Genomic DNA, 19,485 nt, shown 5'->3' on the forward strand with positions numbered 1-19,485 from the left:
ATGTAGGTTTCATTTTTATAAGGTACACACAAGACATTTTTAAAGTGATTTGAAAACTTTTCAGACTAGTTTTACAGCTGTATCAGAAAATAAATGATTGGTTATTTTGTTTACCTAAGGTAATTGAAGCAGTTCACCTCCCAAAGACTTCATAAATATCTCTCTCCAATTCAACAGCTTAATCATTAATATTTGGAGGATTTTCTTGCCAGGCTGTATTAGGAGGAGAACATCACCAGACAGACATTTACATTGTTTTGTTTAACTATTTTTCACCTCTGTTTTATTTTATTTAAAAAAACATTTTTGCTGTTAACACGCATGTTGTCTCTGGAGACACAAATCCACAGTTTGAGAACTGCAAAACTAAGCATCTCTGGTATCTTCTAGACTGAGCACTGAGTCCCATTGCGTAGATGGAAAGATTAACCTAAATAATCTATGCAGAAGCCCCTGAAACCCCATAGAATGGGGTCCCTAATCCATGGACTATTGGAACTCATTTATAAAACTTTTCTCAAACACTACATGAATATATTGTCTCATACTATAGAATTAGAATTTATAATCCATATTCAGTGATGAGATATCTTTGAGCTATAATGTATTTTAATTAAAACTGTCTTTAGCTAGGTTTCTTCCTTAAAAAGCATTTTATCAAAAAAATCTTTTTTTTATTTTTAAAAAATAATTGATTTTTTTTCTATTATGAGCACTGTTCACTTTGTATTCCGTGTTGTAATTGAAATCAATATATCAGAAAATGTAGTAAACATCCAAAAATATTTAAATTGTATTCTATTGTTTAACAGTGCGATTAATATTTTTTAATCACTTGATAGTCCTAATAGTGAATATACTGGACAGTTTTAATATATGAATGTTAATCATAACTGTGGCAGGTAAAACACTTTCAGAGAAGCATGTTTTTTGTTTGTTTTAAATAACTGTATCCCTTTATCTCTTTTTGTATTCTTTAGGTCATGTTCAGGAGGCTATCCGGGAACTTGAGTCAATTAAAAACAAACAGGAGGTGTCCCTTTGTACAATAATGGCACTGATCTGTGCCCATAAAAAGAGCTCTAATCCAGGTATCTCAATTGAAAATACTGTTGTCTTTTTCTATTTTACATAGTCTTATAATATTTGCAGTTTATAAAACTGCTGGCAATCTAACCTGCAATATATAGCTGAATCTCAATTAAACCAAAATGCATGCGTTAGCCCTACACATAACTGTAAATTTAATACAAAAATGAAGTTTGACAAAACTATATACAGAAATATCCACTATATAACATGTAAGGGTGTATTTGCAGACAAAAATATTGAAAAGTTACAGAGCTGTGTTTCTTGATATTTTAAAAATCTCTCTTCCTTTTAAGCAATGGCCATCTGATTAGGCCTCCACTCTCCTGGCTGCCTCAAGCCTCTGTCTTTTATTGATCTCCTAATCTTCTTTACTGTTGCCAGCCTCTAATTCTTCTGCATCCAAAAGGACAGTCCGAAAATATTTTTCCTTTTCAGAGGATGTGCATTTCTTATTTCCCTATGTAGCCTCACTTACCTTATAGTTTCTACTGCCAGCTTCAATTCCATTTAAAAACATTTAGGAACAGTTCCTTGTCCCTACCCTATCCATTGGACTGGGAATTAAGATGACCTGAAAGTATGAAGGATAGAGTGCCACTGAAGTAATGGGACTGAAAATTCCTTACTACTTGATACTCCTATCCACGTTCTCCCATCTTATAAAAAACTTATTTCTGGAGTTTATGCTACATGAAAACAATCCTATGCTTTTCATTTTCCAAGAGGATATGGTATCTTTCATGCATTGCTGAAGCATATAGTTGGTGACTTTCAATTTGGCAATGATCAAATGATATCTTCCCTCGTGTTACTCACCAAAGCAAACTCCAGGGTGCTGGAATACAGTATTTAATATATACCACAAGATGCATACATAATGTTGACTCACTTCTATTGTTTCCAGTATAAAGTTGTTTAGAATATTGAAGTTTTGCAAAGACTATCCCAACCTTGCACAAATGTTTTAATTGTCTTTCCACTAATAGCTTAAGCATTGATCATATTATACAGAATAGATAACAACGATCATTACAGTTTTACCACATAAAAATTATAAAAAAAAATTTTTGTACTCTTTGTCAATTAAAAAGAGAAAAACATAGATTTTTGCAGTGTAACTTCTAACTAGGGCACTGGAATGGGTTCAGAACTCCCAATCCTGATTGCAAGAGTTCCCTCCCTTCATCTCCAGAAGTTATAATAGTTACAGAGACCTCCAGGTACAGGCAATTTTGGAAAGCCAGTTTTGGTAAGGGCCAGTGCTTCATGGTCATCTTTGAAGGGCCATTTCACTCTGAAAAGTAAATTTAAAAATAGTATTGTGTGGACTTCCATATTTGTGATCTAGAGAGCGGAGGAGAGATGTAGTGTGCTCATGATAGCCTTTGTTGCTTAGGAGATGCGCTACAGTATTCTGTAATAGTTGGATTTTCCTGAGTTCTGAAGATTTCATGCATAGCTATTTTTTATGTTGCCTTGCTATAGTCCAGGCAAGAGATGACAAAGGCATGAATAACTGAGGCTATGTCTTTGTTGATCAGGATAGGGTGAAATCTCCTAACCTGTTGGAGATAGTATAAAACATTACTCGCAGTAATTGTGATGTGAGCTAAAACATCAATGAGGAATCCAAGAGTATTCCTAGCCTATGGACTGATTTGACCAATGGTGGGTATGAACCATCAGCTAAAGGAAACCACACTATGGCTGCAAATTGTTTAGAATGCTTTCCTCTGTCACCTGTTTTCGTCAGCTTCAGATAGCTGTTCTTTATCCAGGAGCTGATCTCATCCAAGCTCTATACCATCTTGATCTAGTGGTGTGTTATCGGGTAAAGGACTGCTGACCCCAAGTGTCTCCTCAGCTGTGTTTAACATCATAATGTGAACCCCACAAGCCTAAGTGTGTAGACCTGGGCTTTGAGACTCACTGCTGTGGGATCCCGTTTGCTGGGTAGACATACCTGAAGTGATTTGCTACCCTGTATAGCTCCTTGGGGTAGGATTTGTCAGCCTCAATGGAGGCTAATAGGAAAGTTCTCTTTGCCTGTAATGCAGCCTGTCATAGGCTTTGAGGAATTGGCCATGTTTCATCCTGTTTGAATTGGCGTTTGTCATCTGCCATTGGTGGAAACTCAGAGACCTCTCTTTTCATCTGGTGCAGGGTATTAGAAATCCAAGGACATCTGTGTGCACACTGGGGAGCAGGGGCCATGTGTGAGCCAATGTGTCAGTGGCCAAGGCCAATACAGATTGACCAGGCCCTCAACTCCTTGTCCTGTGGGTGAGATGTTATTCTTTAGACGGCTTTCCCTAAGGAGTCGTCATTTTATACAAATCTGTATGTAAACTGGTGTAGTGTTGTCTTCTTGAGTTGGCCGACGTAGCTCAGTGCTGTAAGCCTTGCCAAATGGCAGAGGAGTGAAACTTCACTGCTGCTATTTTTGGGCAGTAGTTAGCCTGTGGGGTGTAGTTGTTAGGTGCCCTATCAGTTTTATGCTGTTGCTTGGGAAAGCCTGGAATAGTAGTGGAGGCAAGCAATGGTATTTTTTTTATGTGAAGGACCCAAAAATTAGATCGGAGAAGGGCAACAGTAGTAAAGAGATGCTTCCTAACAGCTGCCAAGAAGTTCTGCAGAGAAATAGTATGGTGGAGAACTCTCCACTCCCCTACCCAGCCTTATAGCAGCTGTGGAATTCTGGGTAGGGAAGAAGAGACAGAAAGCTTCTTCTCTTGTCCAGCAGCTAGAGATGGGTACTACTTTAAAATTACCACTCAGTTACTAGATAAGTAGTGATAATAAAAGATGTACATTGGCTCTTGTTTGGGGGTTCCATTACCTTTGCAGAAATCTCAGCAAGTAAGTTTGCAGAAATACTTCTCACCGGAGCATTGCCCCTAATGCCTTGCTAATGCAGCACCTCTAGCCTAGTCTTTTGTATCTACCTTTGGAAAACATGTTTAGAGCTCCAGCTAGTGGGTGAATACCGGAGTGTTTGGCAGTGTGCCTTGGGATGCCACATTTATGTGACATCTGCTCTTATCTTACCAAGGTCATTGTACAATATGATCAAAATTTAAAAAAAGAATTCCCACTCTTACTGGCTATTTTCAGATCGAGACGCTATTTTGGAACTGGATGCTAAATTGAAGGAACAACGTAAGACTGCAGGACAGCAGGCCTTGTACTTTGCAGGGTTGTTTTTGTGGCATCTTGGTCGTCAGGACAAAGCCCGTGAATATGTTGACAGAATGGTCAAAGTTTCTAATGGTAATAAAGAGGTAACTAGTCTTTTATATATGAAATATAAGTATAGCTTTCTGTTTATAAAACTAGATGTCCTAGCCCTCCTCTACATTGAGTCATCCTTTAATGTAACTGGTGTATACTATAATATTTCAATTAATGCTGCAAACGCATTTTTTTGTGACTGGTACTACTCACAATCTGTGAATAGTAAGCTGTCAAATCTCTTTGATCCAGTGACTGAAAAGCAAGGTCTGCTGTGGCCAACAGAAATATTTAATTAAGTGAATACATTTATCTTCAGGAAAAATAAATCTAAATGGCTGTATATAGCTGAGGCTTCTGGTTCTTGGTTTAAATGTTTACTGGAAAATGCTACCTGCCTTCCATTAATGTTGGGACTTTCCAGAAAATATTTATTCAAACTGAGAACATGAATGGAGGGTCCACCAGCAGAATGCAGATTGCCGGCACCAAAGCATGGAGCAGCTGCTAAGTATCATGGATCGCCAAGCGGACTTGATGCAGGCGGTTGTAGCAGTAGAGGCAGAGCACTTTCATGTCATGTCATGTCATGTCATGTCATCCCACCCCCCCGACCCTCTTCCCAAACATCCCTTGTCCCAAAACACTTTCCCTTGTGCCCTCATGTCACTGCCAACCCACTTTCTACAACATCCTAGTTCATATTGCCCCAGCTGCCTCCAACACCTGTAGCTTCACCACCCAGCCCTGCAAACTATGACCCTTACCCATTGCGATCACCCCCCATCCCCATGCATTTTAGCCAGCCTGAAGTGCAGCACTCATTGCCTGGCACTCCAGACAGGAAGGCTGAGTATGATAACAGGATATACACATCTGTGATTTGCCCTGTTCCTCACCTCGCCCTCATCCCAAACAGCACAGGTGTATCATGCCCTTTCTGTTTCCCAAGCAGTTGTTTCTTTTCAATAGATGAATTTTATTTTCAATAAATGAATGTTTTCGCTTTGAAAACATTCTTTATTATTGCATTAAGTAAAAGATACCGTAGCTCAGGAAAGCAACAGGCACTGAAAGTCAGGGTATCATATGTAGCAAACACAGATTCCTACTAACACTGGAACCACTTTACTTCACTCCTGTGCAGGGCACCAAACATTACTAGTGGCTTTCAGCCTCAAATTGCTCCCTCAAGGCATCTCTAATTCTTGCAGCCCTGTGCAGGGCCCCTCTAATAGCCCTGTTCTCAGGCTGTTGAAATTTAGCCTCCAGGTGTCAAACGTCCAAGGTCCATGCTTGAGTGAATATTTCACCCTTCCCTTCACAAATGTTATGGAGAGTACAGCACGCGGATATAACCGTGGGGATGTTATCATTGGCCAGGTCCAGCTTCCCATACAGACAGCGCCAGCGGCCCTTTAAATGGCCAAAAGCACACTCCACAGTCATTCTGCATTGACTCGGCCTGTTGTTGAACCGCTCCTTGCTGCTGTCAAGGCTCCCTGTGTAGGGTTTCATGAGCCATGACATTAAAGGATAAGTGGGGTCTCCAAGGATCACAGTAGGCATTTCAACTTCCCCTACGGTGATCTTCTGGTCTGAGAAGAAAGTCCTAGCTTGCAGCTTCCTGAACAGGCCTTTGTTCCAAAAGATGCGTGTGTCATGCACCTTTCCGGACCAGCCTGCATTAATGTCAATGAAACACTCATGGTGATCCACAAGTGCCCGGAGAACCATAGAGAAATACCCCTTCCGATTTATGTACTCAAGGCTAGGTTGACTGGTGCCAGAATTGGAATATGTGTCCCATCTGTCACACCTCTGCAGTTAGGGAAACCCATTTGTGCAAAGCCAGCCACAATGTCATGCACGTTACCCAGAGTCACGGTTCTTCTGAGCAGGATGTGATTAATGACCCTGCAAACTTTCATCAACATGACTCCAATGGTCGACTTTCCCACTCCAAACTGGTTAGTGACCGATTGGTAGCTGTCTGGAATTGCCAGCTTCCAGTTTGCAATAGCCACCCACTTCTCCACTGGCAGGGCAGCTGTCAATCTTGTGTCCTAGCGCCGCAGAGTGGGGGCGAGCTCTGCACACAGTCCCATGAAAGTGGCTTTTCTCATCCAAAAGTTTCTCATCCAAAAGTTCTGCTCGTCATCCCAGACTTACATGACGATGTGATCCCACCACTCAGTGCTTGTTTCCTGAGCCCAAAAGTGTTCTAGGGTGGTGAACATATCCGGTAATGCCACAAGCAGTCTCGTGTTGTATGAGTTATGTGAGTCAACATCGGCGGAGTGCTCGCTGTCAGTTTGTAGCTTAAGGAGTAACTAGACTGCAATTTGTGATGTGCTGGCGAGACGTATCAGCATGTTCCTCAGGAGTTCGGGATCCATTCCCGCAGACGAAGGGGAAGACCGAGCTCACGGTACAAAAAACATTGAAAATATGGCACCAAAAGTGGACGGAAACACAGGGATTGCTGGGATGTGAAGCGATTCATCACAGGGTGTTGGGACAGGATCCAGAATGCCCCGCCCCCTCCACCCCCTTCTTACAAGCCACAGGGCCAGAATGTGCTCTGTGGGATAGCTGCCCGTAATGCACTGCTTCCAGTGCCACTGCAGATGTGACCACGCCAGTGAACACACTGCAGTGCTTTCCCTGCTGCGGTCTCCGAGGGCTGGTTTTAACACAGCGCTCTACATCTGCAAGTGTAGCCATGCCCTGAGTGTTTGGGTTGTGTAGATTGTGATGTGTAATGAAAGTTGGTTGCCATAACTACTGAGAAGCTGCTGTCTCTCCATATCTGAACTTGTATCTTTCCTCAGAAGATCTCGAAGTGCTTTATAATGGTGGACAAATAGTGCTATACCCATTTTTTCAGATTGGGAAGTTGAGACAAGAATACAAGATTACATAGAAAACCATTAGCAGTGGGAGGAAATAGAATTTACATTTCTTGAGTCCCAGTTGTTACCTGCTCTAACCATTGCCTTTCTGTTATAAATCCACTAGGGCATTCAAATGGACTATGAGAGATGTTATAGACTACTGTTTGTTTATCCCTGTTTGTTCGTATGAAATATCATGTTACAATTTACTTCACTTATTGCCTTAAACCATGAACTCAAACTGAATTTTGCTTTAAGGGATTGATTTTGAAAGCTTGGCTTGATCTCACCTGTGGAAAAGAAGCTTATATTAAAAAAGCTGTAAAATACTTTGATGAAGGAATGCAGGATGGGAATGACCCTTTTGCCCTGCTGGGTAAGGTGAGTTCATTTTATTATTTTAACACTTCCACGGTGTATTTCAAAATATTTTCTGAACATTTTATCCATAGCACCTCAGTGAAGTTGGTAACTATTACAGGGATACTAGAAAGAGCCGCCAAGTGATTTGCCCAAGATCACAGAGGGAGTAATTGGAAATAGAAATCAGAAGCTGCTGCTTTGGTCTTTTGTTCAAATAACTAGCCTGTGACATTCCATGATCTGGGGTGAAAATGTGTCAGCTGTTTTATGTTATAACAAAAATACCTCATATGCTTTTCTAAGATTATGTAATATAAGAACAATTTTCTGTAGGGCATGTTGAACATAGTCAAAACAAGATATGAAAATAAACTTCATGTTAAGTGTTTCTTGTAATGGGTGACTAACATTTCTGTAGCTCTTAACCGTAGATGGCCCACTTAATATAGATTTATCAAACTACAACCCTACCTAGAAATGTCATCCAACAAAGCTACATCATTGGCATTGTTAGGCACTTGCAAACCGTGCAGTCATAAGGGGCCCCATTTGCCCACCCGTCCATCCTGGAGCAGCTTTGTACAGCTTTGCTAGCAGGATTGTAGCCAAGGAACAGAATTGTACAGCTTTGCTAGCTCGTTCCAGCTCTGCCCCCTGGCTGCTTTGATACTTGGGCTCTTCTGTCCAGTTTTGTAGTGTTCCTGTTTACCCAACTGTGAGTCCCTTGACCAGCTTGGAGAATGCTCTGCAGCCGGAGGGGAGGTGGCGGGTAGGGAAAAGGGGCCACTTAACAGCCAGGGAGCGCAAGGGCTGGAGCTGCCAGGAGCCCAGGACTAGCCAAAGCTGGATAGTGGGGCTGCCTAGACAGTGAAGATCCCAGCTGGGAGCAGGAGGTGGGCACAGTGGGGGAAAGGGACAGGCTTTGGGGAACTTACCCCCTGCATCCCTGGGCTTGTCCCAGTCCTCCCACTGCCTCCACCTTCCCAGTCCCAGGTAAGGGCTCTGGAATTGAGCTTTGCCAGAGGCCCCCACAGGACAAACACTTCAACTAAACTACATACAGTTATTTTAAGGGTATCGGAGATGCATAAAAATATCTGCTCTGGCTATAGATGGGCACAAGGGGGCACAATTGGGTCATGATGAGTTATTGCTTCAGCTACTATAAAGTATTGGATTCTTAATTATGGATTTCTGTATGTGCATTTGTTTCATAATCTTAACATCCCTGTATTATAGTTCTTGTCCTTTTGATTTCCCTTTTATTTTTTCTCTGGTAAACTGTCTATCTGAAGCCTACAAACTTTAGTTTAACTACACTGAAGTCTAAACTTCAGTTAGTGAATGAGTATCCACTCATGCACATTTATGTGTATTTTAAGTACTTGAGCGTGTTTAGAATGTAAACTTCTTACTCCCAAATTAAAACTTGCTATTGGATAATATGCTTTTCTGCCCACTAGGCACCATCCTAAAATGTACACTGTGGTCTAAATATGATCACTGTGAATGTATACTGAGACCATGTATTTTAATACAAGCACACAAAAGGTGTCTTAGGCTATTGCGTTTATTAGTGAACTAACTTTTGCACTCTGAGGAAATCACTTAAAAAAGTAAAAGCAAATTTGGTATCATTCTGCACTCCTAAGGGAATTCTGCACCAAAAAAATAAAAAATCTGCACGTTTTTAAATTCTGCAAATTTTATTTGTCAGTAAGTAAATGTGCAGGCTCTAGCATGGTAGTGGGGAGAACAGGGCACTGGCTGCATGGAGGTGGGAGATCACCCTGCAAACCGTGCGCTCTCCCTCCCACCCTAACCACTGGTTCTCAGACTCCGTGGTGAGGTTGCATCTTACCCAGACTCGATGCAAGGGTTTGGCCTGGCCCAGAAACCCCCAGGGGCCCTGCCCCTCTTCGCCAGACACACCAAGATAGCGAGCGAGAGGGACAGAGTCTCACATGTGTGCCCAGCCCTGGCCCCCAATCCAAATTTGAGGCAAGCAGGCTCAGCCCAGCGGGATCCAAGTGTGGAGGGGTTTAGTGTGTGGGGGGATCCAGATGTGGGGGTGAGAATGTTTCACACAGAACCATCTGGGTGCGGGTAGCTCAATGAGGGAGTCTGGGTGCAAGTGGGATCTGGATGCACAGGGTTGGGAGGGTTCCAGGTATGAGGGGAATGGGGTTCTGTGGGAGGGTTCTGTGTATGGGGGTGTGTCTGGGTCAAGGGGGCAGAAGTCATTTTTCTGTGGGAAAGCAAAGGAATCTGCAGGCAACATGAACATGTACGTAGTGGCACACAATTCCCCCAGGAGTACGTTCTAGTTGAAGTAGATATTTGTCCACATCACACACACATTTTTGCAACTTGGCAAAGTTCAGCACAATTAAAAAGATGCAACTTGTTTCTGTCTAAAAATGTTTGTACCAATTATAGTTGCAAGTAATTCCAAGGTTACTATAACTGAACTGTTGCTAGGAAAATCCCATAAATAGGCTGTTTTTCAATGTCTGCTTTCTGTATATGACAGCACTTTGTATACAATCAGTTTCAGTCTTCTCACCAATTTGGCTTCAATGGGGCAGCAGTTGGGCACAACAGTCGAACAGTGTGTTGTCCATTAGTTTCTGCCTTGTTGAAAAAGCCCTTATAAAAGCAGAAAAAAATCCAACTTTTTAAATGAAGGAATTTAAAAAAAATATTCAGAATATACTATTAAAAGAGTGCTCTATCAAAAACTAGATTTCTTTTTAAAATAGTCAGTTTCTAAAACCCTAAAGTTGACAGTGCCCCTTGAAATCTTTGCTGAAAAGTGGTCCAAGATTATTATGCATTGACAAGTTTGCACAACACCTGACCATACTGCTGTATGTCTAACTTCAACTTTTAATCCTTGACTTTCATGTGCTCTAAACTGAACCTAGTAACCAAAGGGGGAAAAAAAATCTAAAAATGTTTGTGAAATAACTTAAAATTTGATGCATATAAACATCCTTAACACACACAATCAAATAATACTTGTATTAATACAGATCTTACATTTATGTGAGATGGTAAAATGTCAGTTGCTCTAAACAGATATCACATCATCAATACATGAAAATAAAAATACTAAAATATGAGAGCCTGATATATCTTTTCACAGATAATTGAGGGATATACAGTATCCCCCAACCATTATGAAATGCATGGTCACATGTATAAAAACAATATTCATGTTGCTTTAATACAAGAAATTACAATCTGCATTGTACTTTAGTCGTTCGTTTTGTTTAGGTAACTGGTAGTATAATTTTTGTATTGGCCACTTTTTTTTCCCCCTCTCTGACAATGTACAAATAGTCATCTGGCCATTATCAAGAATCTGTTACTTTAAAAGATTGTTTCCTTTTTGCAAAAGAACTCATGGTAGAGAATTTGAAGCAAGATTGCTTAATGGTAATCTACAAATAAATAAAAAGAACATTAAATGTCATAAAACTGTACAATAATGTGCATATATGTTAATGGTAATGTTAAAGGTATGCATGCAGGGAGGAGGTTGAGACTTACCCTATTCTGACTTCAGTCACCAGTATAGTTCATGTTGGGTCATAACTAAAGCAGTAGCTGGAAAGCCAGGCTTTCTGCAGATGAGTCTCCAATAGAAAGAGAAAAAAATCAGGATAATAAGAGAGATACCACTCTTACTCTAATTAAAAATATAAAACTGTGTTTGTGCAGTACTTATCTTCAGAGTGCTTTGAAAACACTAATCCTCACAACAGCCGTGACACACACGAGCTGATCGTCTTCAAGTGAACTCCCATGTACTCTTTGTCTTTTAAGCATTTCTAGGCATTCAGCAGCCATTTCTGTTGCTAGCAGGGCAGCTGACTAAGGAACCAATCCTTGGTCATATGGTAAGAGAACATTTAATATTGCATCAGACCCAGTGAATGCGTCATAGTGCTTTGGAGTAGGAATTTGTATCCTCTACCCCTTAATATGAAAGCTAATTAAGTTGTATCTATCCTTTAAATCCATCCATGTGTCTGTCTTCATTCTGCTGTGTGTCCTGATCAGTAACTTTACTGCAGTGCTGCAGTTATATCTTTATAAAGGTACTTACAAAGCTACAGCTTTTAACTTGTCTTTCTGTTTACATCTTCTGTTATGCTTAAGACTGGAGTGAAAATATTAGTAAAGGGAAGAATTTCCCTCTTAATTTTTTTTTACTAGTGTCTGTATGAAAATACTTATGAATCTTGACACTTTTGCAAGAATTGATAGGACCTCTTTTTTCTTCTCGCTAGGCACAGTATTTTGAGGTGCGCCAAAATTATTCAGGAGCTTTAGAAACTGTGAACCAGATAATAGCAAACTTCCCAGACTTCCTTCCTGCTTTCATAAAGAAAATGAAACTACAACTAGCCTTGCAGGACTGGGAGCAAGCAGTTGAAACATCACAAAGGTTCAGTATACATATATGTCTGCGGTGTTGCTTTGTTTCAGTTAAGAACATTGGGAAATGCATTAGTTGGGTTTGCTCTTATAGGGATTATTAATGATGTAATAATGATAGGACAGGAAGGGACCTTGAGAGGTCATGTAGTCCAGTCTCCTGGTATTGTCTAGACCATCCCTGACAGGTGTTTGTCAAATCTGCTCTTAAATCTCCAGTGATGGAGATTCCACAACCTCCCTAGGCAATTTATTCCAGTGCTTAACCACCCTGACAGGAAGTTTTTCCTGATGTCCAACCTAAACCTCCCTTGCTGCAATTTAAGCCCATTGCTTCTTATCCTGTCCTCAGAGGTTAAGAAGAAGAATTTTTCCTCCCTCCTCCTTGTAACAACCTTTTATGTACTTGTACTCTTGTGTTTAAATATTTTAAAACATTTGTGCCTGTCTGCTACCAGTGAAATAATGTGAGATGGTAAGATTAAATAAATTAACCCAAATCATGTTACACACTTATGGTATGTGCATGCTGTCCAAACTTTAGAAAATTTCTGTAAATTTAAAAGTCCGACATCTTGTTATATGGGAAATACCAGAATGCTATATTAACTAAGCATCTTCACCTTTTTGTGGTAGGTCTGAAGTCTGTAAACTTTCATTATGGAAATGTGATCACAACTCCATATTTACCTTTGTAATCCCAGTTAAGATTGTAATCCCCGTCTAAATTTAAAACAAACAAACGAAAAAGCTAAAACGCCTCTCTTACAACTTCACTGTGTCATTGGTCCTTTCTTGCCTAAAAAAAAGTTTTAGTGGGGGAGAGTTGTGAGGTGGTTCTGACAAGATAGTTAGGGGGAGAAGTTTCATAATTTTCATTTTTGAAATGTTTTCTAATGGCTTTTTTGGTAACATTACATCTCAAAACTGGCTTGGCTTAGGAACCCCAATTAATTTCAGTCACTAATCTATAATGAGTACTAACCCCAAGATTACAAAACAGATTCCCAGGACCCTATAGCTAGGTTCCTAAATCCATATGTAGTCAACTTCCTGATTTTTTCACCCAGCTATTCCCATTGTGGAGTTAGAAGCTTAACTTTAGGCTCCTGGTTTTAAAAGTTTTGGCCAAAAGTATAGGTATTGTAGTTTTGTAGGATAATTTGAAGTTCATTGCCACTGGGAGATCCACAGGGACTCAAGGTTTTTATTTATTTATTTTTTTACAGTAGATACTGCCCCTCCCAGGAGCCCCCAAAGGAAAAGACCTTTAGTTCAGTCCTTTGAGCTTCTAAGTCTGCAAAGCACTGGTGTTGATAAGCCCTACTTAAATAGCGTGCAAAGACAGTTTATTCAAATCTCAGTCAATAAAACTTTAGAATACTTTATAAGATCGGCAGGTGGGAAACTTTTTTCCTGTGGCATTAATAATATACTGGCTCCTGGCTATGATGATGTATTAGGAGAAACTGGATGATATGGCCCTATTCCAGAGAAAGGGGAAATTCAGATAATGAACTATTACCTGTAGTTTGGATAGCAAAAACTACTTGAAAATCATTAAAATATATCTTTTTTTTTAAACCCCTCTCATTTATGGTTCTAACAGAATTCTAAACTAAAGTTGTCATCTAAGTATGAAAATAATCTTATCCTAAAATTCTTCTTAAGTCAGCAAATGAAAGGGACAGTATTGAGATAAAAATGTATATTAATATATTTGTTTATAACATAGTTCCAGTGTTAGTGGTCTCATTTCACATCGTATGCACTTTAATTGTTCAGGCTTACAAATGCAATACGTTAAAGTTAAGTCCAGTTCCCCTTTAGGTTTGATTCATAAAACTCCAGAAGAATGTTTTAAGTATCGGAGGGATAGCTGTAGTCTGGATCTGTAAAAGCAGCAAAAAGTCCTGTGGCACCTTACAGACTAACAGATGTTTTGGAGCATGAGCTTTCATGGGTGAATACCCACTTCATCAGGTGGGTAGTCACCCAGAAAAGCTCATGCTCCAAAACGTCTGTTAGTCTATAAGGTGCCACAGGACTCTCTGCTGCTTTTAAAGAATGTTTTAGTATCAAATGAGCTGTTTCTGTTGGAATTAAAAAAAAAAAAAAAAAGAGTCTTTTCTGCTAAATTGTTTAAAAGCTGGTCTTTACACAATAGAAATTTTGGTGAAATTGGAGTTATTTCTCCCTTATAGGAAATAGCAGATCATAAATCAAACTGAATCTTGATTTTCCTTAGGCTGTTGCAGAAAGATACTCTTAACTTGGAAGCCATAAGGATGGAGGCTCTACATTTTTTGTGTAGGGAGGGTAATATACCTGAGGTGAGTCTTTGTATAGCACTTTTTTAAAGCATCTATTTGAATCATTAAAGCATTCAGTGATTGAGGTTATTGTATAGAGTACAGTAAGTATTTTGAGCAGTTTAAGCATTTTATTAATGGAAAATGAAAAGTGATGAGATCTTGCTAGTAATTCTATACCTTTCATCATCATCATCATCACTTTTTTTTTTTTTTTTGATAAGTTGTGTGGTACCAGAAGTCCCTGCTACCTTTTTCTTCCTTTCTGGTGTCCCTTTGTTTGGATACATGTGTATTTATAGCACTGTTCAGCTACTTTGAAGAAACTTTTAAAAATTCTATTTAATTCTTACAAAATATTTAATTCTTACATGCGTTATTCCTTTTCAGATTTTTAGAAGAAAATATGCTTTCACACAGCACAAATCTGAATAAATTAAATTGATACATAGATGCTAGTAAGTCTAACTATATTAAATGCAAAAAGGTTTAATGACATAAATGGGAAGTGTTCATATATTTCATACATTTCTCATTTTTTAGAGAAAAATATTTTCATGCTACTAGCACAATTAAAAATAAATAATTGCATACGACTACTAGCACATTTTAAAGAAATTAAATGGTGCGGACTTAATGGTGCATTTTAATATGCTATGATGTATAATTTTATAAAAGATCACATGATTAAAAAAAGATCTGATTGGGAAAAGCCCACCTGCCTCATTTGCTAAGCCAGACTCCCAGAACTGGGGTTTCTGAGATTAGTCCTGCAGTAGTTGATGGGGTTAGCTGCTTTTCCCTTTGCCTTTTTTCCTTTTATATATACATAACTTCCTTGGACAATAATGAAAAGGGGATTTTATTTTTTGACTACATTTCTAAAAGGAGAAAGATATCCTGTGGAAGTAGAATTTTGCAAGAGTGATCTAAATAAAAGCATCATGAATCGGTTCATAAGTCTGTGGACATTTGCACATCTCTTAATAACCAGAGTAGTTGTCATATTAATTCCTAACCATCTTTATTTTATGTGAAAAGATATCTTCTTTTAATGGTCTGGTGTGTAATCACAGAGCTTGTGGAAGTGTGTAACTGTAACATATCAATACAACCACTAGAGATTTTCAGAAGCTCAGTGAAATTTTGTTTAAAGTTTTAAAGTGCAAATTTAAGATTTTGGGACAAATTTTCAAAAGCAACTAAGTGAGACTTAAGAGCCCAAGTCACTTTGAAAATGGGACTTGAGCTTCTAAGTCAGAGGTGTGCAAACTTTCTGGCCCAAGGACCACATCGGGGTTGTGCAACTGTATGGAGAGCTGGGCAGGGAAGGGTGTGCCTCCCTAAACAGCCTGGCCCTCACCCCCATCTGCCCCCTCCCACTTCCTGCCCCCCTCAGAACCCCCAATCCCCCCAACCCCCTCTTCTCCTTGTTCCCTGACTGCCCCCTCCCGGGATCCCCGCTCCCTATCCAACCCCACTCCTCTCTGTCCCCTGAGCCCTATCCACAACCCCCACCCTCTGACAGCCCCCCCCGGGACTCCCACCCCCTATCCAACTGCCCTCTACTCCTCATCCCCTGACCACTCCCTCCCAGGATCCCACTCCCTTATCCAACCCCCCCCCCACCCTCCACTCCCTGTCACCTGACTGCCCTCCTGACACCTATCCACATCCCCACCCGCTGACAGGCCCCCTGAGACTCCCACTCCCAACCCTCCCTGTTCCCCATCCCCTGACTGCGCCCCCCCGAACCTCCACCCCATCCAACTGCCGCCTCCTCCCTGACTGCCTCCAGGACCTCCGCCCCCTTACCAGCAGCAGGAGCTCGCAGCCATGACACTCGGCCAGAGCCAGCTGTGCTCCCCATGCTGCCCAGCAGCAGCAGCCTTCCATAGCGCAGCCCGCGTGGCGGCATGGCTGTGGGGAAAGGGGGACAGCAGGGGAGGGGCCGGGGACTAGGCTCCCTGGCTGGGAGCTCAGGGGCTGGGCAAGGTGGTCCCGTGGGCTGGATGTAGCCTGCAGGCCATAGTTTGCCTACATCTGTTCTTAGTCATTGTGACATTCCTCAAGGTACAGTCTGGATACCTGTGTCCCCTTAGTTTTTCTTCAAGTTCTTGCTCATGTCCATTCCATACTAAATTTGTGTGCACTGCGTGCACAGTTGCTGGAGATTTTTCCCTTAGCTGTATCCATAGGACTGACTCTAGCACCTCCAGCAGTTGTGCATGTATAGGCTGATACAAGGGACACTGTCAGTGCCACATCCTCTCAGTTCATTCTAATCACATGTGATCGTTGTTTGGAACGTTCCCTGTTGCTCTTGCAAGGCTTCTTTCCCAGTAGTTTGAACTTTGTACTCTATTGTATAGTTTGGGAGTTAGTGTATATAGTGGTCCTTGTCGTTGAGGTACCTCATGTGGCAAGCCTACGCCAGTAAGTGACCTGCACTCTAGCTGTCTAAAGTGCCTTGGAGAAACTCATGTTAAAGAGAAGTGCCAGTTCTGCAGGGGCTAGGGTGACCAGATGTCCCGATTTTATAGGGACGATCCTGATTTTTGGGTTTCTTTCTTATATAGGCTCCTATTACCCCTGCCCTCGTCCCGATTTTTCACGTTTGCTGTCTGGTCATCCTAGCAGGGGCTTCAGACTTTGAAGGAAGGCAAGATGGTGGCCAGGACCTCCTTTCAGACAGCTCTGGATGTGGCCGACTCAGCAGCCAGAACAATGGCATCAGTGGTCACTGTGAGGCCCTGTTTGTGGCTCCAATCATTGGGCCTCTCTAATTAAGTGCAGCAGTCCATCCAGGACCTCCCCTTTGAGGGTACCTCCCTATTCTCCGAACAGATGGACTCCAAGCTTCACGCCTCAAAGGCTCAAGGGCTATGCTTCACTTCCTTTACATGCCCCTGGCCTCCAGGAAGCGTTTCAGGCTTCAGCAGCCTCCCAGATTTCCAGTGCCTTCCAGGCAGGAGCCCTACAAAAGAAATAAAAATATAATGCAAAGCAAATTCTTACTTTACCAAGGCTAATAGCTTTAGAAGCAAAAAGATCTGTCTCACCATAAGTGGCAATATGTTTCACAGGCTGCATCTCCTTCCAGCCTGGGACCATTCCCCCACGTACTTCAGTTTTTTGAGAGTTGTTGATGTCATGATCAGAAAGATGGGAGGAGAATAGGGGTAATGAGACAGTTCCCCCCATCCCCTTGTAGTCCAGTTCTTTGTGCCGAAAAAGCCCTTGCTGAGTCGCAGTGAGAGGCAGTTTCATTGCGTTCATAAGCTCCAAATGGTCCTTTTAAGAGGAATTGTAAATTGCTTGTTTTCAACACCTCCTTTGTTGGAGGATGGCCACTTAAGCATTTAATAGTTTTCTAAGACCTGTGTTCAGTCCTTGGTTATCTCCGAGAAGCTAGTCTGTGGGCATTCCCCAGAACCATAATATATTTGAGTAACATCGTGAAGCAGAACCTCATCGTTTTAAACTCAGTGTTATTACATACATGTTATCAGGACAACAATATTCAGCATATTGAGTTTTCAAATGATACCTCAAAAAGCATATTTCATATAAAATATATCATAACTTTATGAAAGTGGTGAACATGGGTAGAGGGTGTCAGTCACTTAGTTGCTTTTGAAAATTATTTTCCTTTATCCTTCTGCTTTATAGTTTGAGAACCATATATTATTCCAAATCTTTCAGTATAGATGATGTTTAATTATTCCTCCCTAAATCTTTTGTTCTCAAGGTAAAATTGCCTTGTAGATAAGAAGCTCAGTGTGATTTCTGGAGGAGTATTTTAAAAATGTACATTTTATTTTTATTTTTTCTGATGTTTGAAGAACATGTCTGAGAAACTTGATCTCGCTTCTGCTTCTAAGCTGATTTTATTTACTGGTTCTTGAAATAACCTGCCTTTTAGGTGTAGGAATAAATTTGCTTTGCTGTCCCTTAGCTGCCACAGCAGTTCCAGAGTATTGTTTTTCCAACTTCTATATAAAAGTTATTTCCAACACTTGAAAAGATGTATTTTCTTGGGTTGAATTATTAAGGTTCTTTTATATCTTGGAATAAGGCTCACATAATGTCATGCTACTGGAGTTTGTGATGTTCCTTGAGGTATTGTGTTCCTTCCATATTGATCATAATGTTCCTTTCTCTTAGGCTTCAGCCAAGCTGAGAGACCTAATTAATGCATTGGACAAGTTGGAACCACATAATCCTCAACTATTTTGTAAAATGGCATTAGCTTTCAGCAGAACAGTGAGTGTACTTTTTTTTTTTTTCTTAAACAAAACGCAGATAATCGCTATAGATCTCATTTTTGGTAGTAGGGATTGTGTGTCAATTAAAAACATTACTTGGAGAGAGAGAAAGTAGGTTGATTGTTTAACTTGGTCTCTGTATTTGAAAATTCACTGTAAGGGCTGAGGAAAGAGACACCTACTAGCCAGTCAGTTTCTCTGCTGCTCACATAAGTTCTAAATAGCAGTGAAGCTAAACAGCCTTGTTAATTTCATACTCTTGCTTCTACTTTTGTTTGGTAAAGCCCTGAGCCATGGCAATGCCATTGGAGTTGTCTGCAGACTTAGGAGGACAGCATTGAAGTGAATTGCATGTGAAAGGGTATGTTTATAACAGTAAGGGCTAAATATGTAACTTTTAAAATAAAAGCATAAATTCTGCATGGAAAGCTTGGGTCACAGCAAACTCCAGGAGGACCTTCCTATTTGCTATCGGAGAATAAATTTTATTTATAAACTTCTGGATAAGTGGATGATGATTAATATGATGCGGCCAGAAAAAATACCTAGTCTACCAAATTACCTAGTCTCAGTAGTCTACCAAAGTGAGAAACAAATGCCTCTAGGTAAAGTATGAGCTTGTTTTCATAAGATTACTCAAACAATTGTACATTTCACAGGTTATTTGTAAATTACTTGCTGTTGACCAAAGCCTTTGTAGGGAGCATCTATTCCATTTAATTGTAATAAGGGAACAAATTTTACTGACAGAGATTATAACTCCTTAAACACCTCATTTCTCTGTAATAAATAATGTGTCCCAGCACCTGTTATCAGCATTGCTTACATAGAACCACAAATATTAGAAAAATCAGTGCAGGGTAAGTTAGTCTTTAT

The 19,485-nt window shown here is 40.5% G+C and overlaps 2 protein-coding genes across 4 annotated transcripts in view; both read left to right on the top strand.

The window, feature by feature from the left end:
- Window positions 1-19,485, top strand: part of LOC115659409 (sodium channel protein type 3 subunit alpha) — a 964,414-nt gene that overhangs the window by 350,726 nt on the left and 594,203 nt on the right. The window lies entirely within an intron of this gene.
- TTC21B (tetratricopeptide repeat domain 21B) overlaps window positions 1-19,485 on the top strand; it is a 103,428-nt gene that overhangs the window by 3,447 nt on the left and 80,496 nt on the right. For both annotated transcript variants that reach the window (XM_030579480.1, XM_030579482.1), the window contains 6 exons: window positions 981-1,091; window positions 4,207-4,373; window positions 7,479-7,601; window positions 11,882-12,039; window positions 14,278-14,362; window positions 18,509-18,607. In XM_030579480.1, the coding sequence (XP_030435340.1) occupies window positions 981-1,091; window positions 4,207-4,373; window positions 7,479-7,601; window positions 11,882-12,039; window positions 14,278-14,362; window positions 18,509-18,607 (743 nt within the window). The remainder of the gene's footprint in view (window positions 1-980; window positions 1,092-4,206; window positions 4,374-7,478; window positions 7,602-11,881; window positions 12,040-14,277; window positions 14,363-18,508; window positions 18,608-19,485) is intronic.

Source organism: Gopherus evgoodei, chromosome 11 (genome assembly GCF_007399415.2).
Source record: "Gopherus evgoodei ecotype Sinaloan lineage chromosome 11, rGopEvg1_v1.p, whole genome shotgun sequence".
Lineage (NCBI taxonomy): Eukaryota > Metazoa > Chordata > Testudines > Testudinidae > Gopherus > Gopherus evgoodei.